Source organism: Tursiops truncatus, chromosome 3 (genome assembly GCF_011762595.2).
Source record: "Tursiops truncatus isolate mTurTru1 chromosome 3, mTurTru1.mat.Y, whole genome shotgun sequence".
Taxonomy (NCBI): Eukaryota; Metazoa; Chordata; class Mammalia; order Artiodactyla; family Delphinidae; genus Tursiops; species Tursiops truncatus.
In genome coordinates, this window is record NC_047036.1 from 74,923,025 (window position 1) to 74,941,579 (window position 18,555).

Sequence of the window (18,555 nt, forward strand, 5' to 3'; positions counted from 1 at the left end):
AAATAACCACTACTATTATCCTTTTTTTTGGCCACCCATATTTCAAAAATGAGAATATATCACACTTATTTAAAGACATTTTTCTCTACAAAGGCATAGGGAAAAATTTTGAGAAAATTTTAGCCTTTCTGTAATAGTAATCTTTCTTAAATGAACCAGGATTACAGACACCAAAAGGAACCTGTCAGTCCACAGTTACAAACTATGATTCCAACCGGAGACACACATGTGTCTAGACTGCAACCCCGGATAATCCAGAGAAAAATGAAAAAATCTAATTTATTACCACTGATAATACAGTTAACATATTTTGTCACCCACACTCTCTCAAAAAAGTTACAGGTTTTAAAGAAGGAAAAGCTGTGAAATAAATACAAACAAGGTATTTTCAGATTAGATGTACTACATCAAGGACCTATACAGGGATTTGGGAGCAATTTAACCTCAACAGAGTCCTTTTGGAAAACACATTTGTTTACCGTATATAGTAAAGTATATTTTATAAAATGATAGTTTAACAACGGGTTCGAATTTCCTTGTAGCTAAGGAGATATTTTAGGTCTTAAAAACAAATATCTTAAAAAAAGCTTTGTGAAAGTTCCAAGCTAAATAGTGACTCAACTGAAGTTAGGGTATTACCTTACAGCAACAATAATAGTAATAATAAGTAACTATAAGGTTTAAAATATTGATAAATGCTGTCCCATCATTCTTATTAAGTTTCTGCTTTTATTGACCTCTGTGAGTGATTAAATGAGCTTCTGAACAAGAATAATAAGTCACCGGATATTGGGAAAATTGTTTTTTATTTTAAAATAGTAAACAGAAATATATAATATATAGGAAACTCCTGTGCTTTAGTTTCCTTTTCTTTTGGTATAAACAATAATGCAATCCAAATTGAAGCACAAGGCAGAAACTTGAGAAAAGAACAATTAATACAAGAAGATTTCTCCCCCCGCCTTCAAATATGCATGAAAACTTTTAACGGCTGTATAGTTAAGTACCTTTAGAAAGCTCCAAAGCCAGTATCTGGCTTTTAAGTTTTAACAGTTCTATTCTGGACCTTAGATTGATCAACAACTCCATGCTTCCCATTCCACTTCCTCTAACCACTCACTATATAATTTAAAAAAAAGAAAAAAAAAGCCCACTTCCTAACTTTAAACCTCTACTCTCCTGAAAACTTGTCTTAAAGAAACCAAAATGGGAGAGCAGAGCAGAAACATTGTTAACCCTTGTCTCGTCCAAGCAGGCGGGCTACTACCAACTGACTGTTGTTATTCCAGGAAAACTGAGGTGAAAACAATATATTTATACCAACAAACCCATAATCAACAGGTTAAAAGATTCTACATTACAAGGAAGCTTATCAGTAATCAGTTGGAGGTCTGGGACGGGTTGCCTAGTTCCCTCTGGGTTGCAACAGCGCAGATCCACAAGTAGAAATTACATTTACACAACTTAAGTTTGCAGATAGCTCTCTATAGATAGTTAAACAAGGCCTAACAACCCAGTAGTTTTAAAGTATTAAAGGCAACTAAGCAGTGATTTACTCTAGTTACAAGTGAAGGTTTTTTAAAAACTAGGGGTGAGAAAACTGAAGAGAAGAAATAGGAGTGATTTGGTTTATAACCTGAGCATGTTTGCTCTAATTCAGCTGCAGACGCTTCACAAATTGAGTACTGTACAAGTGCTGATTAAAAAAATGCAATAAAACTAGTTTCTTGTGAACATTTTAATATTCTGAAAACAGCACACAATTTATAACACTTGGAAAAATATATTGAATCCACATCAATTCTCAAATCCTCTCCGTGGAAGGTACCATTATTTTACACAGTTCACTATTACTTCTAAAACAGAAAAGATTGCAGAGCAACATGCTCGACATTGCTGGGGTTACACGTTTTAAGCCACCCAAGGAATTGGATAAAATGACATTTTGCTTTTTCGTCCTATGTTGTTCCTGCTAAAATAACATCGAAAGATATGCATATAAGATTACTGAAAGAAAGATCACCTTAATTTACCATCATTGAAATTATGAGAACTAATTAATGCACTTGTGTACCAAACACAGATACTACCAGTTTTAAAACTTGCTGAAATCGGTTCCTAGTATAAAAACATTTTATCCGTGAGGTGGTTATTTTAAGTTATTTTTCTGAGGAGTGAAACAGTTCTAAGTTATTTTGGGTACATTTTGTCGTGTCCTCAAGTAAGGCAGGCATATTGTTGCGTATATTTTAAAAAAGAATGAAAAAAAATACTAAATTCAGATCCTCACTTATTAGAAACAGAATCTTCACTAGGTAATTAAATTCTACAAGTAATTAAAAAAGTAATAATGTTAAGATTTAACATGTGAATTTAAAAGTCAGCAAAACCTTAACTTATTTTACCTCATATTTCACAGAGTTGGCCAGATCCTAGCTGGATTAAAATACTTAATTGTTGGAAACTGTAAGGCAAAACCTTACAGAGGAGGTGGACTACTACGAATTATACCATTGGATTGAGAGGAGAAAAGTCTTTCACACCAGGTCTTTCCCTTTCTGTTGAAGCAGAAAACTAAAAGAATCATTTTAGCCCCACTAAGCCTTTCAGAAGGAAAAGGTTCAAGCGCACAGATTCCTTTTCCTTACGACGATAAAAAATACTCTCCCTAAAAAGGTCTAACTCTATGAAAGCTCAAAATAGACCACTCTACTTAGGATTAACAACAACAAACTTCCTTCACATTAAGATTTAAACAAAACTTAAGTATGCTATCTAAATTACAGTGCTACCCAACACACATTATATATTTAAAAAAGTAAATTCTAATGATAAAGTTGGAAACTCCCTTGAAAATGAAACCTTTCCCACATGTACTTAAAAGATTTGCTCATCATTATGTTTTGGTTTAAACAATCTCTTCTGAAATTAGAGACTTGTGTAAAATCTCGTATTCAGTTGGCAAGGTTTCCAGCGATAACGTGGATTGGGTACTTTATAGATTTTTCTAATGCAGTTTTTCTTCTGGTCTCGAAATGAAAATAGATCGTTAGGGAGTGAACAATTTGCCCTCCCCGAACTACACAGTACATCACGGAATTCACGTTATGAATTTAAATTTGGCTTGGGAGGGGGGAGACTTCCTTAAAAAAAAAAAAAAAGACATAGACGCCCTTACGGAAAAAACTTTTTAAAACGGGAGTTTTAAGTCTAGAATAAAAGTTTCCTTCGGTTCGGTTCGGGGGAGAAAAAAAATGGATATGATTCAGGGGGAAGGGGGGCCGGGGGAGAGGAGAGGAGCGGAGCTGCGGCTACGTGGCTGCGGGCGGTAGGACCGCGCAGACGCCCCTCGCCCCGCAGCACCGGCGCGGGCTCCATCAGGGCAATTAGAGGCGCGCCGGCCGCGCCGGGCAGGGCGCTGTCGGCCTTAATCTGCGCGCTGACGGGCAGCGCGAAGCCCAAGCACAGCCCGCAGGAAGCACGACCAGTGAACCCATATTGCTTTGACAGTTGCACTCATCTAGAAATAATGCAAAACGCTATTTAGATGTATATATCACGACCCTGTGCTCTAGGAAGAAAACAATCTAATGAGGGGCTGGGAGTCTGCTCGCCGACAACAGGCGGTGGGGAGACGTGTGGATGCATATGCTCGAGTGTGCTTCCTCGGCTTCCCCTCCCCCGTCTCGCTCGCTCTCCTCTTACAGCTCTTCGTGCTTTATTCGGTGGGAGCGCCGCGTCAGAGTCGGCTTCAGGGAACTGGTCTTTGCCTCAGAGGCTTCGGTGAAGAACTTGAAAATAGACGGGAAGCTCTTCCAGGAAGTTAGCTCGTGACGGTCGGTGCCTGCAAAATGTACAGATTCAGTTACGAGGTGGCCTCGCGTGCTGCCGGCGCAGGTGGGACGGGACAGCCGGGCTCTGCCGAGGCCCAGGCCGCCGGTCCTCTGTCCTCGAGCCCGCGCCCTCTGCGCCGCGCCGCGTCCCGCCCTCGGAGCCCAGCCCCCACCCCTCCAGGGCGCGCGACCCCTAGGGACCACACCTGTACCTGAGGGTTCACGTGGCCCCCAGGGCTCGGAGGGAGGCTGCGGCCCACCGACTCCGTGTCTCCGCCGGCGGCGCTCGGGGTGGCGATCCCGGAACTCCGCCGCCTCTGGCCTGAGCCCCTAGCACGTCCCCGACGCGCGGCCGCGGCCGGACCTTCCCCGCGGTCGCCCGAGGCGCGGCCGGCGGCCCCCGGGGCCTCAGCCCCTCCGGGCCAATCGAGGCGCTGGGCGGGAAGGGCCACTCCCTCTCCCGCCTCGAAACCACCCACTTCCCCAGGCTGGGCGCGCGCGGGGATTGGTTTCCCCTGCGCTCGGAATCCGGCTTTTGCACCCTCCGCAGAGCACCCACGTTTCTTTGCTTCCCAAGAGAAAGAAACAAGTTGGATTTTAGTGTCCTAGCAGCCTACATTTTTTTTTTTTTAAACAGGTTTTAGGGGACAGTCTTAGAAAAGCTAAAAAAAAAAAAAAAAAAAAAGAATGTTTCAAAGCAGTGACTACTGAAAGAGCATCTTGGCCTTCTATTTTGTCAGGAGGAATTCAACTCACAAAATGCAGGTTAAGTTGTCAATTTTATAGAGTTATTTTGTTTTACTACAGCTTCTTTCTGTGGCTTCAATTTAACACTAATGTACAGATTTTTCAAATAAAATCTTTCTTCAGTTTTAAGACAGGTAAAAAATAACACTGATGTAGACGTAAGAACAGATGAGGACATTAATCTGTTTTTGACTCCCTGTGATAGCTTATATCATTTAATTAATAGTTTTATAACAGAACACTTTTTAACTTAAAAAATAAAAATAATAATAACAAAGACTCTGCTGTAGGAATAATGAGTGAATAGATTTTAAACGGTTTAAATCTCTTCCTAGATCACTCAATTATGCAGAGAGACACTGTCTGGAAGTCTCTGGATTCGGGGCCTCTGTCTGATACTTTAACATTGTTAATGATAATTCTTTAGTCTGTAATAGTAGGTCATTGCTATGGTTACTCTACAATGGTGCAACACTTTGCTTTCCCCTTCAGCTATTCGCTGAGACCTGGTAACCACATTTGTTGCCTAGCAACAGTTTTGTGACAGTATCACAATCTGGGAGTTACAACAATAAGGATGCTATGGCTGCCTCGACCAGAGAGCAGAAAGCTATAGTCTGTGCATGTGACTTAGCTGTGGGAGCTGGCCTTACTAGAGAACCCCTCTTTTAACAGGTGCCCTCAGAAGGATGCTCTCTATCCTCCTCTCCTCGGCAGACTGGCCTAATGAACCTGCATTTGGAACAAGATCCAGTACTGAAGTCATATCATTGAGTTACATCCCCCAACACTACTGTGTTCAGACTAAAAAATGAGGTCCTTTTTCTATTTGCTTACTCAGTTTGGGCAAAATTCAATGTTAGTCAGTGGAAGAAAGAGATGAGTGCAGGTTTATCCTGGCAAATCCTAAAGTGCCTGACTGGATTTTGACAAGTCAATAGAATTCTCGGGAAAAAATTATACAAATGCCTGCCTTTATCAATAGATGTGTAAAAATTCAAGTTCTTTAAAATATATGTAATATCCAGATATTTATTGTTAGTATATAATTTTCACTGACGTATTCAGATAACAGTCTTAAAGACTTCCTTTGTATTTGGAGGCATCTGTATTCTCCAAACACAAAAGAAGTTTGTGAGCAGTTCTAGATAAGCTCAGACATACCTACTTTAAATAATATTTTGTGGGTATACTTAGAAGGGAGCCCAGTTTCTGGACAGGTTTATGAAATGCCCATCCCTGTTTTCTATAGTGCTTGTAATTCCAGTTTCATTTCAATAATAATTACTAATAGCACTTATAATGAAAAAATATTTTAAAGTCAATGGTATTGACTCTTCTCGGATTCATACTACATGGAAACACCCATCCCCAAACACAATAGGAAAAAAAAAGGTGTTAATCATCTCTTTTCCTTCTCATTTCCCAGGCTTCCAGGCTCATTTGGCATTTCCTCCATAGTGATCACACTTACACTTCCTAGTATTACCAAGGCTATGATCAATTTCTAAGCTTTCTTAGGGAGCTCTTCTCATAATTCCTCCCACCCCTTGAAAACCAATTCAATGTATGAATCTAGAGGGACCTAAGGAGTCAATGGTCCGAAGCAATTTTAACTCCTTTATTTTTTTCTTTCCTGGTGACAATCTTTCCGAAGGATGGACAAATTTCCCAGGTGATAAAATCACTACAAAGGCTTTTTAGTTTTAGCTTATGATGACTCTCTGCTTGATTAGTCCTGGGCTGAAAAGACCAAAGTCCCTGAGATAACTGAGGACCTGCACTGGCTCTCAACATTTACCCTTGCAATTTAAGAGTATAAATAATGAGAGTGTGTGCTCTGTCAGAGGAACGGAAATTGCTAGGAGTAAATTAATAAGCAAGGTGGGTTAGAAACTGAATTATAGAGAATGGAATGGGAGAGGGAGAATCCTCCCTAAACTAAGGAGTGGTAACATAAATATCTTATACAAAAATGGCTTTCTTTTCTAAATTACTGAAAGTAGATTTTTAATAATTTTAACACAGCATTTGGAAGGTAGTTGCATGTTCATCTGGGGCTGCGTATACACATTTCAAGAACATGTTTGGAGACCATTTTTGAAAACTCGGGGCCAATATTCAATGAAAATATTCACAAATTAATATGACTATCTGCCCATAGCAATGATAAGAGAATGGAAACTTCTGACAGCAGCTTTCGAATACTTAAAAGATATACAACTTTAGGGGAATTTCTTCCATCAGGATGGAAACACTAGGCCATTACATTATCTATTCATAAAAGGATATAGAAGGGGAAAGTTTAGGCTAACTAAAAAAGCAGCCATTTATTAATAACCTGCAATTATGTGTAGGTAACATGGAAACTAGTCCATTTAGCACTAACTATGTTTTTGTATTTGAAGGAGATGAACATGGTTTTATAGTCAGGACCTGGTCTTTCCTCTGCCACAACTTTACCCTATCAAAAGCTCCTCTTCTTAGGGACTGTGATCTTTTTTTCTACTTTTCAAACCCCCATTTCCCTAATCTAAGTTGTTTCCACAATGTAGGAAATAAAGGGTTTTCCCAGGTTAATTATCTGCCATGTTCTCAGGGAATGATTTTTGTATCCTCTTGGATTGGCAGGCTTGTTCTTACTGGATAATTCACCTTTGGGGCAAAATAAATGTGCACGATCTCAGTTCTTTATTACAAAAAATTGCCTTTGCTCAGTCGTAATCAGTGGTTCTTAATGGGCATGGTAGTGGCCTCTGGGGCATTTTGGAAATTTGTAGGAAAGTTTTTGGAGGTCAGGACAACTGGGAGGAGCTATTGGCATTTAGTGGGAGAAGGCCAGGGAGGTGGACATCCTTCAATTTGCAGGGCATTACAGCACATGAAGAACTGTTCTGCATTGCACATGGTTTTCAAATGTTTCACAAGCTATTCATGTAGTTGAAAAACCTGTTTATGATTACATGGGCTTAGAATTTAGATCTGTTTAACAAGTAATCTCACAGTACTTTTGGCATGATTTTAATACACACGGAATTTTCCAGGAATCCAGCTACCATGTAAATTGAAGGAGGTTTGTACTTTATGTTGTTCAGAATATTACCAAGAATGGACTGCCATATGAGAAAATCTCATCACTGATGGCCTCATTGCCCACAGTACTTGAGCCACCAATAAGCACACCTGCACCAGCCTGCATTTGTAGATGTGGAATTCCTGGTGATTCTATACACAGGACCCATGCAGATTTTCCTGAGCACTTTAAATATTGATATATATATTATTCTTATTATGAGTTATTTTCCTTTTATTTTCTTCATATGTTAACTAGAGGAATACAATAAGTTAGCAATCTTATAAGTAGGTGAATTATGTTACCTCTAGAATTTATTTCAGGATAGTAAAAGCACTGTGTAATATTTATTTTTTATTTTTTAAAAAATATTTATTTATTTGGCTGTGCCGAGTCTTAGTTGCGGCATGTGGGATATAGTTCCCTGACCAGGGATCAAACCAGGAACCCCTGCACTGGGAACACGGAGTCTTAGCCACTGGACCACCAGGGAAGTCCAATATTTATTAAAATAGTATGGTTTTAGATGGCAAGGGTTAGCTTAAATAAAAATGAATAGTTAATTCTTTTTTATTAGACATTAATTTATCTATAATCTGAACCCTACTTATAGCTAGCTCTTATCCTTATACAGAGTAGAAATGCCTTTTACTTCTCTTAATTAATGTTTCTTCCACAAATTTCTGGAAGAATAATGGACCCAACTTCCCTTCTGACTACAGTCATATTAAACAGATCACATCAACAATAAATGTCACTACTATAAAAACTACTTAATTTGAAAGGAAATTCTGTTTCATAGATTAAAAATAATTGTGGTTGGAGAAGATCTTGGCATTTTTGTCAACGATGTTATCCACTTTGAAATAACCAAAAGGTAGTGGACAGGGGATCTTCCAATTAAAATACTACACTGAATATTTATTCTTTATCTATCAATTGTTTTTAAAAATGAACTACAGCAAATTTCAAAGAGGTAGAGATAGCACAAATGTTCAAAAAGATTAGAAACTTTAAGTATAAAGGATGAAACTATAAATCATATGAGGAAGATCAAATTGCTAAAATGTGTCATATGTTTTCCCAAAAGACTATATATTTAAGAAAAAGTGTCTTGTAATGGAACTGAGAAAGAAGGAGGCTACATTTATGTAACAGCATTTACAAATCAAACAAAAAATGGTTGGAAATAGCACTGACAGCAGAATGCTCAAAGAATAGGATAAGAGAGAAGAAAACATTGCTATATCTTCTGCCTTGTCTACTCCCCTTACTTCTTCCTGTGATGACTTTAATCCAAGTGTTTCTTACAAGTCTGCCTTGTCCACACTCCTCTTCACTTGATCCTAGTGCTTGGAATTTTTTTTTTTTTTTTTTTTTTTGGCAAAAACTATGCCAAAATATGCTACTGAGTTAGCAGCCAAAACCCTGATGTTTACTTTGGTAGATGTAGACTACTCTGAAGCTGTACCTCATTTTCTGCAGTAGATGTCTTAAAAAGTTATACGTAAATATAATTTCTGTAAATAGAATATTTTTAAAGGAAGAAGTGGGTTATCTACTTCTTTAAAGAATCTTTTAATAAAGTGAAGAATTCTCTGGGAAAGCAAATAATCATTGTTCAAATGATATTATACATACACAATCAGATTTTCCAAAGGTAAGGTTTACTACCATAATATGATGGACAGTCTGAGTAAGGGCTCACTGAAAAGATAATTTAGAAGCATTTCTTGGTCAGGCATTCACTATTCTAATTATTGCTGGTCACCTTATTTTACATGGTCCTAGACCAAAAGGTCATGGAATAATTTCAACAATCTATACATAATTTACATGTTAGGGTCTGGTTTAGAATAGGGTATATAACTGTTCACAAAGTCACCTTTGAATATGAAATATCATTTTAAAATCTTTATTTCAGGGGAAAAAAACTAGTATGGGCCCCCACCCTCTCACTGACACCCCCCTCCCCTGGAAAAGAATTTGTTTTTAAAGAAAAAGGTAATGAGTAAATTTTATATGTTTCCTATGATAAAGGGGGAAAGAAAAAAACCTAGAAAGATATGAAACACATTAACAAGATAACATATCTATGATACTTTCAAACTGACAAGGCTTGATTTTAAAAATTGATCTTTAACAAGAAAAAGAAATATGGGCAATTAGGAAGTAATGAAGACCCTGTCAATATAGCAGGTAAGAGAATAACAGGTAAGGGAATTCTTGAGAAAATCTAATATATAAAAATCAGGAGGTCTGTAATATGCATTATTGAGTCCCAGTGGGATTAACTAATGAATTTATGAGCTCACCAGCAGTTATTTTTAGAAAGATATAAAGAATTAGAGAAATACTAGAGCACAGAAAAATAATGTGCCTTCTAAAAAGAAAGAAAATATATATTACTACTAAAATTCATTTAAAAATGAATTCTAGAGCTTCTAAGAAGAACACCATTAAATTGACCAATATTTGAGCACAGAAGGGCTCCTAATGGAGACTCTCCTAGTTAGAAGGCACGAGTGTGAGTGAGACTCCGTCACACGGCGGGAGGTGAGGATGGGGGTTTCGGGGGCGGGGAGGATAGTAAACAAAGTGGGGTGTTCGCTGAGGGAGACTCCAGGAGCAGCTCAGTAAACGTGCTGCCTGGCCTGGTTAAACCAGCTGTGTAAGATACAAGCAAGTCTCTTTCCATTGCTAACACTGCTGCAAATCTGTTAAAGCCGAGACTGTGTTGAGACCCTAAAGGCAAGTCGTCGAGCTTGACCAGAGATAGGAGGCTGAAACAAAGACATAAAAGCAGTGGTAGAAACTTCTGCGTCACGGGCAGTTTCTGGGAAAGCCTGTCCTTTCCTCCAGCTTCTTTTCTATATCTCTCATCTATGAAAGGGGAGTGGGGCGGTTTTGGGCACTGGGCAGCTTAAGACTCAAGGAGACAACTTTGGGAAGTAAACTTATTCTTAGGCAGAGTAGAGAGCCTGCAGTAGCTGTGGGTCTCTGACACTGAACCCGGCGAGACCTCTCTAATAAACCTCTCCTAACCAATAAAAAATGGACACCTTGTAATTGCTTGAATTGCCTTTCAAACCCAGAGAGCTGGCGCAGAAGTGTTTTCTTTGGTTTTAATTCTTGTCTCACATACTTCTCTTAGTGTTGTCACAAAGACTGGCCTCCAGGGATACTGTTTTCCTTTAAAATTTGAGCCCAGGTGTGGGCAAAAGTTCTCTTTTTCGTTTCCCTTCGTGATTTTCAAAAGTAACTTTGCCAAAGGATGGTAAGAGCACAGGGCTCTACACAAGGAATGCAAAGAATCATAAAATAGTTATTTCCGTAAGTAAAGGTTTCTGATCCTATTATTCCCAACACAATCAGTGAAGAGCTTTACTGGGCCCCATTATAAAATAACACTGTCCGAGAGGGCTGGTGGCAGCTTTCTAGATAGTTTGTCACGCTTCCCTTTTCTTCCAGATTCTGTGTTCCTAGCTAGGTACCTATGGCTTATGGCTGCCATAAGCTTATGACTTCGTGTGTGTGTGTGTGTGTGTGTGTGTGTGTGTGTGTAAGAGGGAGGTGGGGAGGAAGGGAGAGAGAGAATGAGAAAGACGGAGAGAGGGAGGGGTGAGATAGAATGGAATGCAAAATACTTTCCTTATTTCAAAACAAAACAAAATCATTTGCTAGTTCAAATATCTGAATCGTCTGTGATCCTCCTCGCTCAACTGTGGATTCTATTCTAAAGGAAATATTTTGTGGGCAGTTTTTCCAGAGGTCCTGTGAGTGATTAATTTGTACATTCATACATGTATTTATTGTATGCCAGGCACTATTTCTTTGGGCTGGGGATGTGGTGGTGAGCAAGATATATAAAAACTCTGCTCCTTGTAGCATATGTGCTAGTGGGGATGACAGGCAATAAACAGGTAAACCGATGAACATGATGATTTCAGGGAGTCAGAAGCACTGTGAAAAAAACACAGTAGAGGGATGTGAAGAGAATGAAGAGGAGAAGAGATGGTCGTCAATTTAGACTGGGTGGACACTTCTGACCTGAGACCAGAGTGGAAAGAGGGAGCCAGGTGAAGGTCTGGAGAGAGTGCTGCAGGCAGGGTTCTGGAAGAACAAGGAGAGGGAGGGGGTCTGAGGAGGAAAGAGCTGGTCATAGCCAAGGAACTGGAAAGCACCTGGAGCATGGAGGGTGAGGGGGAAAGTGGTAGATGATTCAGAGAGGTGGGCAGCCTCCAAGCCATGTGAGGTCTCTCAGGGCACAGTGAAAGGTTTTAATTTTATTCCAAGCACAATGGAAGAGCTGTCTGCAGAGTTTCAGTGGGGAAGAAATATAATCTGACTTGCATTTAAAGAGTACACTGGTTGGTAAATGGTGAATGGATTATGGGGAGTTGGAATGATGGATTTAACCCTCCCTGATTGCATTTATCAACTCCTCCCACCTCTAGATCATTCTCTGGGGCTCATTCTTCTCCTACACACCTCAGAGTATAAAACCCACCTACTGCTGGTTCACATAAAGTGAGTAATAGTAGTAGGCAATAGCAATACGCAGTAAGAAAGACAACCTAATAAAATAATATTTCAAAGTAGTAAATTAAAAAATGGACTTGAACTAGAAGGAGCATTTTCCTAATAATTCTGCTCTTGTTATATATGCTGACACCTCTGGGTTCTCGACCTTAGGACTGGTGTGTGTGATGGGAAGGTACTAGGATGGGGACGGTGCTGTCACAGTGTTCCATTTCTGCAAGCCGTCCAGAGGTAACTGGTGGACTTACTCTCTCGGCAGGCCTTTCCACTGTCTTCATTTCTATAAACAGACACACTATTCTCTTCGCTTCTCCAGCTCAAAGCCTCTCAGTCATCTTTGATTTTTGTTTTCGCTTGTTTGCCGACTCCTGATCCAATCAGTTACCAAATCCCGACAACTGCACCTCAGCAAAGTTTTTCCAGTCTCTTTTTTGCTTTCCATTCCCCTGTCACCACTCTAGATTTAATGACCTATCATTTAGAATGCAGAAACTTCCTCCTAACTTGTTTCATTGCCTTCAACCTCTTCTCTTCTATCTCGTACCCTGCTACCAGACAAAAATCCTAAGTATCATTTGTGTCATAGACCTCTTTCTCTGCTCAAACATATCCAATGGTCTCCATAATCTTTCAAATTAAGTAGAAATTCCTCCATGTGGTTTAAAGCCCTCCATTCCCTGGATCTAGCCTTCTTTTCTGGGTTTAATCCCTCAACTGTTCTTCTATAAGTATCCCCTATTCTCCCAGGCCCAGGTCAACTGACAATTTTTAAACCTTTCCAAAATCTCAGGGTCTGGGCATCTGTGACTCTGGTGACTCTGAAGTCCAGTCAGAGAAGAGATTGATTACCACTGTAAAGTTTTTGAAGACAGAGGTCAAACTTTACTAATCTTCAACACAGATGGATAAACGTACCCTATGTTGAAGTGCATGCTAGCTTTTAGAGTTAAGAAATAAATTCCTCTAAAATGGGAATATAATAACAGTTGGATTCTCTATAACTGAAACTGAAGGAAGTAGAGTGTTTTTCTTGCTCTCTCCAACAAACTGATGAGGTAGATGCAGGTGATCCACAGTCCATTAGCAACTAGGTGATAAGCACTGACGAATACTCAAAGTATCTTCCAGATACGTTTAGCTAAAATGCTGTGCTTATCTAGTAAATACAATTTACTAGCATCAAGACGTTTAGGAGAGTGTCAGAACTGAGAACTCTCAGACAGTCAAACTTTAACTGTTCAAGAGCTTGTATTCCCAAAATGTAGTTCAAATTTAGATGCAGATAGAAACATATCAAACATAAGATAGCAAAGACGTGGAAAGGACCCGAGATAAAATTTCATCTAACGGTTTCATTTCACAAGTGAGAAATCTAAAGTCCAGAGCGGCTGTGATAGGCCACAGCTACACAGACATTTTGCTCAAATATAATTAGTATTTACAAATTGGTTAAGCATTATAATACTAAAAATTTTCAGAAGATATATGTCTAATTGCTTTAAGATTCAGTTCAGGGACTTCCCTGGTGGCGCAGTGGTTAAGAATCCATCTGCCAATGCAGGGGACACGGGTTCGAGCCCTGGTCCGGGAAGATCCCACATGCCGTGGAGCAACTAAGGCTGTGCGCCTAGAGCCCATGCTCCACATCAAGAGAAGCCACTGCAATGAGAAGCCCGCGCGCCACAACGAAGAGTAGCCCCTGCTTGCTGCAACTAGAGAAAGCCCGCGTGCAGCAACAAAGACCCAACGCAGCCAACAACAACAACAACAAAGATTCAGTTCAGTATTTACTTCCTCTAATAAGCTTTCTTTGATTAACTTTACCCCATATCAACTACTTCCTTTCTTCATGTTTCAGTATTTTGTATATAGTGTATACTATATTATCATATACTTGCTTTGCTTAACGAGTCATTTCATGTATGAAAGATACCTTGTCTTATCTCCAAATCTTTTGGGGGTAATGCCTCAAAACTTTTTATTCCAGAAATCATAGCTGAGGCTTAATAGATGTTTGTTGTATAAAAAACTATCCAGAACAGAATTACCAGAAAACTGATGCTTATTGAATGCTATTAACATATAATAAAACAGATTCATAGACGTTTTCTATGGTTTTTGCACTATTTTGATGATGGTTCCCATTTTGAAATAAAGGAAATGGAAGCATACAGAAGATCACAGAAGTAAGAACTTGTGAATTTACCAAGCAAAGTGCTACTGGTGTTCTGAGTACACAGGTGAACCATATGCACCTCTGTATCCACAGCATCATTTTATATTGCTTTGTCAGACTTTCAAAAGCACAGACCTTTGCTGTGGCAGCCAATAGAAGGAGGAAGTGGAGGAAGGACAAGTTGGTAAAGCAGCCATTATAGATTGCCCCAATCACTTAATGGTTTGGGATCGTACTAAAGCCTCTATAGGCCAATTTAGGGAGAAGTGATATATTTACAATGCTCAATCTTGTAATCAATGAATGTGATATATCTTACCATTTATTTAGATCATCTTTAATGTCTCAATGAAGTTTTACCACTTTCTCCATAGAGGATTTGCACTTCATTTTTTAGATTCATTCATTTATAATTACACTTTTTATTCTGGGATAATTTTAAATTCATATGCAGTTGTAAGAAATAACACAAATGGATCCTGTGTCCCTTTTATGATTCTCCTCAACAGGAACACTTTGTAAAACCATAGTACAATATGACAACCATGATATTAACATGCTACAGTTAAGATACAGAACATTTCCATCACCACAAAGATCACTCACGTTTCCCTTCCAGCCCCTCCTTAACTCCTGGCCACCACTAATATGTTCTTCATTTCTATAATTTGGTCATTTGAAGAATGTTATATAAATGGAATCATACAATATATAATCTCATGGGATTGGCTTTTTTTCATTCAGCTTAATTCTCTGGAGATATATCCAGGTTTTTGTGTGAATCAATACTTTGTTCCCTTTTATTGCTGAGTAGTGTTCCATGATATGGATGTACCACAGTTTAATCATTCCCTTCTCAAAGGATATCTGGGTTGTTTTCAGTTTTTTGGCTATTATAAATAAAGCTGCTCTAAACATTCATGTACAAATTTTTGTGTGAAATAATCTTCATTTTTCTGGGATAAATGCCCAAGAGTACAATTGCTGGGCCATATATTACTTGCATGTTTTGTAATATGAAAGAAACTGCCACACTGTTTTCCAGAGTCATTGTACAATTTTACAATCCTTCTAGCAATGTGAGAGTGATCTAGCTTCTTTGTATCTTTGCCAGTAATGTATTGAAATCAGATAGACTGATTCTTCCCGCTTTATTCTTCTTTTTCAAAATTGTTTTGAGTATCCTAGTTCCTTTGCCTTTTTATATAAATTTTAGAATAAACTTGTCTATATCTACTGTATAGTAACGACCTTTCCCCAAAAGGTTTCCGCTGGACCTCTGGAGTATCTGGAGATTAAAGTCAGCCATGCAGGCAGTTAACCCTGTGAATGTTAACTGAGTCCTTGGACACCAAGGTTCAAGTGAGTTTCCCCTGTTTGCACTATTTTATGTGTATTCTCACATGTTGCTGGGAGAAGACAGCATTATCCAAGACTTGACTGGAAGAGAACAACTGGAAATTCATCCTTGGAACATTCCTGGACTCTGCCCTATATGCTTTTTCTTGGCTGATTTTAATCTATACCCTTTTGCTGTTATTAGATTTATAACAGCTTTCAGTGAGCTCTGTGAGTCCTTCTGGCAAATGATGAAACCTGAAGATGGCCTTAGGATACCTACTTGTGGTTGGTATCATAAGTGAGGGTGGCCTTGAAAACTTCAGAGGGTTATATCTACAAAAAAATCCTGCTGGAATTTTGACAGAAATTATGTTAAACTTCTATATCAATTTGGGGAGAAATGACATCTTTACTATGTTGAGTGATTGAATCTATGAACATGATATGTCCCTTAACTTAATTTTTTTTATATGACATGTTTGTTGATGCTACTATAAATGGATCTTTAACTGCTTGTTATTGGTATATAGAAATGCAATTTTTTTTGTATAATGATTTTGTATCTAGCAACCTTGGTAAATTACCCTGGTCAAACTAAAAATTTATCTGTAGATTTTGAATTTTCTACATAAACAATCATATGTGAATAAGTTCAGGTTTTTTCTTTTCTAACTCTTACAGCTCTTACTTCTTCCAGTCATAAATTTAAGGAAACTGTAAACTATAAACAAAATAACCTCCAAATGTATTCACAACATTAACTAATGAGGTGAATAAAATATCACATAAAGCAAATTATTGTGAACATAAATCTGGCATAAAATTACTACATTTTCTATTTTGATTGATTTCTTGATGCACTTAAAAAAGAAAAAAAAGAAAAAAGAAAAAGTTTTGTCAGGTAATGTCATCTAGTGGCTGACTACTGGTCATGAAAGCTCCCGGTCACTTTATGACAGATGCTGAAAGCTTCTGGAGGATCACTTATGCTCCTAACACTGTGATGTCTTTTCATTCTAGTTAAGGTAATGTAGAAATAGATGATTTTTGTTACATTCAGGCTCCAAGTCTAGAGTTGTCCTAACCTGTCTAATGCTACTTTAATTTCATTCCCAGTTCTCTCCCCCAAGGGATTTCCTCTATGAATGTTATTTTCTTTAAAAAAAAAAAAAAAAATCCCATAATGCAACTGCCTTCTACATGGGAAGAATCCTTAAATGATCCTGTGTTATTTCCACACCATTAATACATATAGAATAACATCTCCCATTAAGATAATATTGTACTGATTTCAAAGTAAATATATATATTCTCAAATATGTCAGGTAAACATAGTAAATTCCTACTATTGCCTAGTTTAGAAAATGACCTGGGAATATATAAGATAGGACTGATTATTTCAATACCAGATAATATTTTAGAGTATCAGGATAGAGAAAACTCATGAGCACTTAAATTAAGTTCCACTAAGGACTGATTTATGATAAAAACTGAATAGAAGCAGATATGGCTAAACAATTACTAGAAAGGGTTATGAAAATTATTTACAATTCTAATCCTTACTGCATCTGGTACTAAACTTTATCCTAAAAAGACATTTCAAAACTCTAACTGGACTTAACATTTAGGCTTTTCTGCAACTGTCTAGAAGACTCACAGGGTGAAATCTTTCAGTATTGCTCAAGGAATTAAATTTTCCTCTCTGGAATTAAACTTACTTATGGGTTTGTAAATAGTTGCAGTCCTGGGGTATGAGATATTGCAATGGATGTAAAGTTATTTTACAAATAACTTTAAAGTGTTACAAAATTTGGCAAGTACATATTATTTCCACGTCTTTGCTTTGTATACTGGTTCTAAGCAACATTTTAAAGTTAATTATAGGGCCATAAAGGTCTCTTTTTTCCCCAAGCATTTTAAAATCATTGTCAGAATTATTACTTGGATCTTGTTAAAGTAGCATTGGATGGGAATTACATCCCAAAGAATCTCAACTATATCCTTTGGGCATTACTGAAAGTGAATGGCATCTATTATTTTATTTCTATTCCAGAGAGAAAATTTAAAAAGTCACACTGATGGGAAAGCCTGTGAATCCACTTATAAGGTTAACTAAGGTGGAGGATTAATCTGCACAGTGAAAAAGGAAGACGTTGGTTACTGAAAATAAGATGCCTTCAATTAGTCAGATTTCAATGTTTGGGGGGGCAACAATTTATATCTATTAGTAGAATCATAAATTGTTGAAAACTTTCCTACAAAAAGGTAAACGAAGGAAGACCTATATTATCAAGACAAAAGTACTTTAGGAATCCTAATAATAAAGAATGCTATAACCTATTTACTAGAAAAAATATATTTACAAAATGTAAAAAAATGGGGCTAAAAATTATATCTCTAATAGTGAAAACTTCAATAATATTGTATTAAGTAAAAATATAGTAGTAAAATTACATTTGCTTGTTTAATAGTTATTTATTCATATCATTCATTAAAAAAGCATTTAAGATGACATATATACCTTATAATAGGATAAAAGAGAAATAAGAGTAAAAGGAGTAGAGAAATAGCATAAAGTCAGGGATAGGGTAGGATTAATACATAAGGACAATGAATACAAAAACCTGTACAACTGCCAGATGATGGCCGAAAATTTGACTGAGCTTTCTATTGACAAAGAGGCCAACACAGTTGATTATGATTCACTGCATCTAGGTGGTAAAAGCAATCCGGTTGTGGAGAACAGTTGTTTTTAATAATTGTGTCCTTAATGCAGACTTATGACACATTACTGAAGACCAACTTGGGAGAAGTAACTAAGAGGACATCAATATAATGTATTT

The 18,555-nt window shown here is 37.9% G+C and overlaps 1 protein-coding gene and 1 long non-coding RNA gene across 11 annotated transcripts in view; one reads left to right on the forward strand and one right to left on the reverse strand.

The window, feature by feature from the left end:
* Positions 1-789: 789 nt before the first annotated feature.
* The window catches only part of ARB2A (ARB2 cotranscriptional regulator A), a 427,234-nt gene continuing 409,468 nt past the window's right edge, over positions 790-18,555 (reverse strand). For all 10 annotated transcript variants that reach the window (XM_033853022.2, XM_073802320.1, XM_073802319.1 and 7 more), the window contains one exon: positions 790-3,844. In XM_033853022.2, coding sequence (XP_033708913.1) covers positions 3,702-3,844 — 143 coding nt within the window. In that variant the 3' untranslated portion in view covers positions 790-3,701. The remainder of the gene's footprint in view (positions 3,845-18,555) is intronic.
* Positions 3,855-5,421, forward strand: LOC141278300 (uncharacterized). The gene is made up of 3 exons (XR_012330782.1): positions 3,855-3,897; positions 4,471-4,598; positions 5,256-5,421. It is a non-coding gene; the product is annotated as an uncharacterized lncRNA (long non-coding RNA).